Raw genomic sequence first — 9,061 nt, forward strand, 5'->3', positions numbered from 1 at the left:
TGTATTGATTGTTGGAGAGTTTATGAATATCTTTTGTATGCTTGGTAATTTGAGGGATAATTTTCTGGATGTTGAACTGATATATTCAGTTTCTGTATTTGTATATTAATTTTGGATTGGAATAGTTTACATATTTGAAGTAATCTTGCTACCGATAGATAGTGAAGAAAGTGACAGAGAAGTTACTGAAAACGAGAAAATTTCGATTGACAAGTTAGTCGGAATTCTCGAAACAGCAGTTACAAGACTTCAAAACAATGTAACTAAATAAAAGATTATGTCTGGAACCAGTTACAGAATTAAAGAGAAAGTACAGTCAAAAGTCGTTAATCCGGAATGATCTATAATCCGGACCTCAAAGCTACAAACTTTCTGCGCATGCGTCAACGCATAATGCATTCACGCATGCGCATAGCCGTTTACGCATGCTCATAATACGTTTACGCATGCGCGTTTAATGTATAACGAATGGTATAAGCTAAGCTAAAATTATCTAATTATCTATTCCAGTTAATGTTGCAGATTGCATTGTTCCTTAATCTTCGAATTGGATCCGACTTATTATTTTTTGCAGACTGTTAGAGCAATTTTATAAAAGTAAGTTTGAACTTTCGATTATGTCAAATAGAATTTCCGATATATATTTACTAATATGTAAAGGATCTACAAAGCGAAAAGTATGTTTCGATGTCCATCAAACAAAAAGTGGAAGTGCTGCAAAAAAATGGATAAAGGCATATCTTTTGTTTCTCTAACCATTCCGAAATCTGTTTATCAATTTCACGCTACTCTGCGTGTGGGGGACGTCGCGGCGCACAACGAACTGGAAGTTGATCTGTCAGCACTATCCTTATCTTCAGGGCAGATGTTTTTATTTTATTCGGCTTATTTACTTATTTATCTTATTTCATCTCAATGTACTCCATTTTTGATATGATTTAAATCAAATTCCTCATCTTTGTAATTATCACGAATACACTCAAATAGTTTTCTGGTTGAAATTTTTTAATTTCGACTATGCGTAATGTATGCTTTACGCATGCGCGCGTTGAAAGAAATGTTTAATATAGTAAACAAATAAATATTAAGCTTCTCTTTTTTTTTTTTTTTTTTTTTTTTTTTTTTTTTGTAAATTTTTATACCCTTTAGATCATAATTGCTCTTTATTTCATAAATTATGGTTTCATATTTTTAATTTTATATCTTCTGCATGCCATCTTACCAGATTTAAACTGATGATCTATAATCTGGAAAAATCGATAATCCGGAATTGCTGAAGTCCCAACGAGTCCGGATTAAAGACTTTTGACTGTATTAGCATGAAAAACGAAGCAACTTAGATAACTTGCATTGAAAGAAATCTTTAATAAGATAAACAAATAAATATTAAGCTTTTTTTTTTTGTAAATTTTGTTACTATTTAGATCATAAATACTTCATTATTTCATAAATCATGATTTCATATTTTTAATTTTATAATTTCTACATACCATCTTACTAGATTTAAAATGATGATCTAATATCCAGAAAAATCCCAAATCTGGAATCGCCGAAGTCTCGACGAGTCTGGATTTCGGACTTTGTGCTGTATATATATATATATATATATTGCAAATGAATTTATTACAAGATAGTTAACAATGATATTGCAAACTATATATTTCAGAATGTTATTCGTATATGATCTTTGCATAAAATGAAACTTTGTTTCCATTCCAAACCACATACATTTACAACTAGTTTTTAACCTTCACTCCATGGCAATACCAGCATATATATTGAAAACGTAAAGCCAGTCGAACTTAAAAATAGACATCACCCCACCCCACGCACAAGAGCATGATTGGCTCTTCAGCAATAATGCCAGTCACATGCCAGTGCGTGATCGGCAGTGAGTGTGTTTTTAAATGCTTATCACAATCAGAGATAAGGCAATTAGCAAGTGTTGAATATCGAGGCATAAAAATTGTATGATCTGACACATACAATTTTTATCCTTCAAAATTCAACTGTGATATGATCTGTGACAATTCCCATCAGTGGTTAGAAATTCCTGTACAAATATTGCAACACCCAAGCCATTCATTGAGTTCATTTCATTTCCATTCATCATTATGACCATATGTGTTGTCTGAACTGGAGTAAATCGGGGAGCTTTTCTTGAAGGTGCTGTCTTTTTGAGAATGTGGTTCTTTCTACAGTAAATGTAGTTATGTAACTAGAGCAAGTATGTAATAATCATGTAAACATATATTTATTAGTGGCATGATATTCTCTTTCTGCATTTATTTTATTGAATGTGTGGTGAACCTGGGATTGAGATTGAATACAAAATTCATTCAAATATGTTTTAAATCTGAAATTAAAGCAGATCACATTTGTTTAAGTATGCTTTCTTTTATTAACCCGCGAGCACACGCACCGATCCGACGAACACGCGCCGGGTATGTCATACCCGAATAAAAAAAATTTAATTAAAAATTTGTCAAAAAAAATTAATCGTTTTTTTAAAAGAAATTAAATGTAAAACCAAGTTAATACTTCATTTTAGACAAAATAGGAAACAATAAGGAGAGGAAAAATTATTTACTTACTTCTTGAATGTTGTTTACAAAATGAGGTCATATAATTAAGACACAATAACACGCCGAAAAAAAAAGGTCATATGTTCTATACATATACTTTTGCTGCAATTTTCACAAATGAATCTAGTCTTTCTATCTTTTTTCTTGGAGCACTCTGTACACCTCTTGTAAGTCATTTTCGGTTTTTTGGGGGACAGTTCATTGTTAACATGTTCATCGGTGGTCAGTGTTTGTCCAGAATCAGGAACCACAGATGCTCGCCGTCGTTCATTTTGAACATTTTCTATTAGCTGCATCCCTAAGGCTTTGAGAAAAGTACTCATCCCGTTTACGAGTAAAATTTTCTCGTATTGAATCAATATAAATATTTGTATTGTCAACTACATGTTTTAACATATCTTCATCGATAAGCAATGACAAGGAATCTAAAGGTGTTGAGAAGTCTTTAGAATACTTTGTATTTCCAGGGAGCTTAGTTATAATATTTTTGTGCCAATTCTAACATTAGTCCGGAATTTATTTTTGTTCCATTTTTTCCAACATAAAAACTCATTGCTACATTCTAGAGTTTCATTTTCTGTTTCTGTATCTGAATCACTACTCTCTACGGGTGAATCATGATTACTATTATATTCTTCGTCATCAACATCTTCCTCTTCTTCACTAAATGAATCCTCATCAGAAGAAACTGTTTCAAGAAGATTTCTCAATCTTTCCATCTCTTCATCGTAAGAAATATACGGCGCCATACTTACACTTCAAGAAAAACCTATACAAAAAGCTTGAAAACGAGAAGTGCGAAGTGACTCACTGAGAAACTCGAGTACACGCACGGGTATGACATGCCCGAACAATGCTGTTCCTAAAAAACCGTTGCACTTGCCACCTCAGGAATTTCTCCCATTAAAGTATGTGACCTTGAACTCAGCTACACCAAGTTTCAACCTTTTATGAAATAATGGGCGAGAAATATACAAAAAGAAAAATGCACATGGGTATGACATACCCGCCGCGTGTGCTCGCGGGTTAAAAAACTTTGACTTATTATTCTCCGATTACACTAAAAATAAGAATATGCTGAAGAATGAATTATTATCTTTCCTAATATTAATTCTGTGAATTATGAAATTACAAATGTGATATATCAATGCATTTTCTTATGTTTTAGCAAATTTCTTGTTATAATTTTTTTTTTCCATTTCAGCCGGCATTATTATATCTGGTTCCAGCTTGCATAGGTATTCCAGGTATAATAGCAGTTTTGAAAGGAGATGTTAAAGCCTTACTGAAGTAAATTTTTCATCATAATATTATATAAATTCAAAATACTTTTATTAATATATTGTAATACTTTAATTGCATAAAATGCTATCAATATTTAATTCATGTTAATATGTTATAAAATTAGTACAGTGTACAAACTTTCACTTTAGGATCTGTAGCTTATCATGTGAATAGTATGAGTATAATTGAAAAATGTTTACTTACCATTTTACAACTTTTTATTTAATGCATGAGTTTTTTCTGCTTGTGTTCAGTGTTTTATGTAAAAAATAAATAAATATTTTTCTATAACCTTTTCCAATTAATGATTACCTTAAAATTATCGTAATTGGTCTTATGTTTTTATTTCTTTGTCTGAAGTAAAAGAATTATTTAATCAGGAAAAATTTCGGTTATCATATTTCATCGAAAATATCCATTTTGACCGATATCAAATGCTATTTGACAGTTTTTGTGTATCATCTGTATATGAGGACAGAGTAAAGAACTTTTTTTCCCTCCAAAAAAATATAAAACAGATTTAAAATTGATTCAAAAGAGATTTTTTTCGTGGCGTCTGTATGTATGTATGTATTTTGCATAACTCAAAAATGAATAGCCTCTAAATGTTTAAATTTTGTGTATAGGACTGCTATAACATGTAGTAGTTTGAAAAGTATGCACCTCTCTTATATATATATATATATATATATACTAACAATGATATATATACTACTACTAACAATGATATATATATACTACTAAACTACTAGTGGGTATATGTATTACTAAACTCAGTGTCCATGGCCTGCAATGCTCCAAAATCTGCTTTCTTGACTTTGGGCCTCAGAGTGCATCAGTATATGCCCTGGGCAAGTGGTCAGATTGTCACAGGCTTCCTGGTGTTTAGTCCCCAAGTGAACTTGGTACTTATTTTATCAAGCCATTCAAGGGATGAAAAGCTGAGTCAACCTTGCTCAACTCGGGTATCGAACTTCGGACCTGTGGTGCAGTTGCACGACATATTAGCCACTTCGCCACCGGACTGTTATATGTATATGTGTAAAATATAAAATCTCGCTTTCAAATATAAATTAATAACCCTTTAACTTTCATTCTAAAAAGAACAGCAATAAATTTTCCTCCCTGCAGTTCTGATGATTACTTACCAATGAAGTCTGAACCCAAAATCATGAACATTAATCTGTCATGTGATCTGAAATGGAATTTGGTATAATAAAAGTAATTTTTTTGGGGGGGTTAACGTAAGAATTTTTGTACTGTTTGCAGTACAAAACAATTTTTAATTTTTAAAGAATTAGAAACTATAAGTAGTTACTAATCTGAAAGTTACTTCGTTATTAAAAGTGTTGTAAGTTGGTAAGAATATGTATCTGTGAGAGCTTCGCATTTTAAATGCATTGTGTTTAATCTTTATAGTTTGAAGTGTAACTACTGATTGTGCTTTGTGATACTGAGAAGAGCTGTATGAGTATTTTTGTGGAAAGTTCCAGAACTGTCAAGTGTTTGTTCTGGTAAAAACTTTTTATCAAGCTATCATCGGTTCTGTGTGCATTCACTCCCCATATGCATGCAGCAGTATTATAATATAGATTTTAATTTCTTTTTTACGTTTGAACATTTAAAAGTTAAGAGTCTTGCATCTTATGTGTTTTTAAATACTTTTAATGAGATATAAATCTGTGCAAAATTGCAGTTGGAAGTGGGGCTGTTGTATAAAATTGCAAAATATGTTTCTTGGTTTTAAAGCAGTTTAAATATTGTGATGCTTTCTATCAGTTTTAATAATTTTATTTACAATTAAGAATTTTGGTTGGAAAATCCAGAAGTAATGTGATTGGAAAAAATATAGTTTATCTTGTATAGTAAATCTATTTCACAGATTAGTAAAACAGTTTGAAAACTTAGTTTAGAATGTTATTCACAGATTATCATCATATTAATTTATTTATTTGTTTGTTTTTTTAGCTATGCAGATCATCCAGAAGAAGAGAGTTCCTCTGAATCATCATCGAAGGAAGGTTCACCTGAACAAAAAGATGATTCATTAAGGAACTCTGATTCAGTAGATTTGAAGAAAGATAAATAAATGTACTTACTTTTAGGAATTTGTTTTAGAACTTAAAAAAAGTTGGAACCATGTTAAAAATTGAAAGATTCCATTTGTTATAACAAGTTTCTTGTTAAATTCATAAATATTTAAAAAAGGAAATTTATATTTTTAATAGTATCTAAGTATAGTTTTTTCAGATTGACTTCCTGTCATTCCAAGATATAATGAACTCTAAATACTTAAAAAAGAATCAATGATAAACATATGATTTTTTAAGTATAGTAATTTAATTGTATTGTTTTTCTGATTTCTTGTACAAAATTCTACAATTAGTTGCTGTATTCTTCAAAATTTTTTGTTGCGTTAAAAATAAGTCAATAGCTATATTAACTTCAAAATTCCTTGGATTTTTGAGAAAAAAATGATAGAAGGATTGTTTGTGTCATAAGAAAATTCTGTGGCTAATTTTCTTTGAAGTTCTGATGACCTCTAAGAAACTCTGGCACCTTCATTATTCATAAATCAAGTTGACATTTACATTTTAGGATTTAAAAATATATGTCCATAATCCATAGATAGTTTCCAGACTGTATAATCAAGTCTTCTAGCAAAATCAAAAATATATTGTGTTTGCAGAAGGTGGAGCTGTGATGCTTATTATCTTAATCTACTTTAATATGAAGTCATTTGTTGCATTTTTATTTATTGACTAAATTCAGAACTTTTTAATGTTATTTTGAAGTTCCATCATAGTTTTTAAATATTAATATATTACTTTTATAATGTTTTTGAAGCTGTGAATACTTTGTACAAAACAGTATTATCTTCAACTATTCAAAATATGTTATATGCGAACTGTGTTCCTGAAGTATGTTAACCATAATATACATAAAAAAAGTCTATCTTTGATTCATTGCTCTTCTTCATATTCATTTTTATAAACTATTCTTTGAAACACAATTTTGCTGTCAAACAGCTAGGAATACAATGCATGAGTTGGTCAAATGTTTGCTGTTTAACAGCTAGAAATGTAAGAGTTGGTGCTAATATTTTAATATTAATAGTCGGCTTTTTTTTTTTTTTTTTTTTTTTTTTTTTGTATTTTTTGTAAATTTAATTAAAACAAACAAAAATTTTAGTTTTATTCCTGTAATCTTTCTAGTACTGTAATTAGCAGTTCTTATTTTTTCCATTATATTCATTTTAAAAATTTAAAAAAATTGTAGATGATCAAAGCCTACACTGTAGATTTCTTTATCATTATTATTACTGTTGTTGTTATTAAATGAATTTGTCATATTTAGTTTTGAATTCTTGCAATAATTCAGGCTTTTTGCTGTGTCCCTTATTTTTAGAGTTTGGCACAGATATTCTTGCAATTTTGATGCCAGCATGTATGGAATCTCATCTAGTTTATTAGTCTTCATTAATATGCAGTTAAAGTAAAAGCACATTCACAGTAACATGATTCTGTAAATCTTTTAATTCAAACAGCTTATGATTAGAATTTTCTCTTATATAAAATATCATCTATTTCTTAGCAATGAAACATTTAATTCAGTATTGAAACTAAATAAAAATTGTAAGAATTCTCTTCATAATACATAGTTTCATTGTTATATTTTTTATTCTGAAATAAAGAAAAATAAAAAAAAAAAGATAAAAGATTAACAAGAATCATTAGAGCTATAATCATTAACAATATATTTTTATATGTTTTTTAAGTCATTAAATTTTAAATAAATCTTGCAATTGGGAGTTTCATTTTGTCAGCCAGTTCGTTTCATACTGTTTTTGACAGTGTAACCAATGTTGCATTTTTATGTTCTTGAATAAAAATTTTCTTTATTAATGTTTTTCTGGTGTGTGATTTAACAATAAATACATTCCTGAAAATAAAAAAATAGTTCCAGATATCTAATATAAATTAGATTGAACAGTGATCAGATAACTGAGACTGTTAGATGCACACTGAAGAAGAAAAAAAATCAGTTGAAAATTGGGGGCAATGCAAGATATACATGATTGCTGTATGTTGAAATCAATACTTAAATGTTGATGTTAATTACTATGCATGTAATGAGAAGTAGTGCAGACAATATATTTTTAATGAAACATACAATATGGTAATATAATGATATTAATGACAACAATAATTTTTAGTATGAATTATGTTTTAATAGTTTGTTGGATAAATTCAAATATCATATAACTGGCATTATGCTTATATATTCATTCAAATAATATTACAAGGCAATGCATTGAAATATAAATAAATGCAGCAAAATTTTGCATATACACTCGCTTCACACACAAAGTTAAGCACAAAGATTTAAAATGCAAAGAAATCAACAAATACTGCTTTGATTGACACAAAATTCAGCAGGAAAGTAGCATGTATATTTATGCATAAAACAAAATCAATAATTATATACAGAAATGAAAACAATATTACATTATTGTAAGTTATCAGATAATGACATACTGAAAACTTAAACAGAATTATGTATAAAGTGAAAATAAATAGCATAAATTAAAAAAAAAAAAAAAAGGACATTAATAGGGTATGTGATCTCCCCCTTGTCTGTATACTTGTATGATCACAAGTTTACACATTGTGATCATGCTTTCAATTCATCTTGTAGAGCAGTTTCCAGCTCAATAAGAGTGGCTGGAGGTGGGAAACATGAAGATACAGCACAGCCGAGAGCATCCGAAAGATTTTCAATGCGATAAGGTTGGGCAAGTATGCTGGCCACGCCATACACACAATCCCTTCACTCTCCGGGTAGTCATAGACGATGTCAGCTCTATGGAGATGTGTGTTATCGTCCATTAAAACAAAAGTAGAGCCAACTGCTGCAGCATACAATCTCACAATGGGTTCTAGGACTTCATCTCAATACCAAAGAGCCGTCAAAGAACCCCTTTAAAGATGTGCAGGTCGGTGTGGTATCCTAATGAAATTCCTGCCCACACCATAATGCTTCCGCCTCGGAATGCATGATGTTTTGGGACTGATTGCGTGTTCGTTGTGTACGTCATATCCTTATACACTTGTCATCTTGCTCAAATCATCAGAGCAAATCTTGACTTGTCAATAAACATGACATTGCTCCAGTCAGACACATTCCAGACA

The 9,061-nt window shown here is 30.1% G+C and overlaps 1 protein-coding gene across 3 annotated transcripts in view; it reads left to right on the forward strand.

The window, feature by feature from the left end:
- Window positions 1-7,778, forward strand: part of LOC118189729 (signal peptide peptidase) — a 43,251-nt gene extending 35,473 nt beyond the window's left edge. For 2 of the 3 annotated variants that reach the window (XM_035360389.2, XM_035360390.2), the window contains exons 10-11: window positions 3,790-3,875; window positions 5,838-7,778. In XM_035360389.2, coding sequence (XP_035216280.1) covers window positions 3,790-3,875; window positions 5,838-5,958 — 207 coding nt within the window. In that variant the 3' untranslated portion in view covers window positions 5,959-7,778. Of the gene's footprint in view, window positions 1-3,789; window positions 3,876-5,288; window positions 5,384-5,837 lie in introns of all 3 variants that reach the window. The other variant, XR_015038261.1, reaches the window with a different exon arrangement.
- The last annotated feature ends 1,283 nt before the right edge of the window (window positions 7,779-9,061 follow it).

Source organism: Stegodyphus dumicola, chromosome 12, assembly GCF_044657685.1.
Source record: "Stegodyphus dumicola isolate Sdum_Otavi_A_Nest chromosome 12, ASM4465768v1".
In the NCBI taxonomy this organism is placed as follows: Eukaryota; Metazoa; Arthropoda; class Arachnida; order Araneae; family Eresidae; genus Stegodyphus; species Stegodyphus dumicola.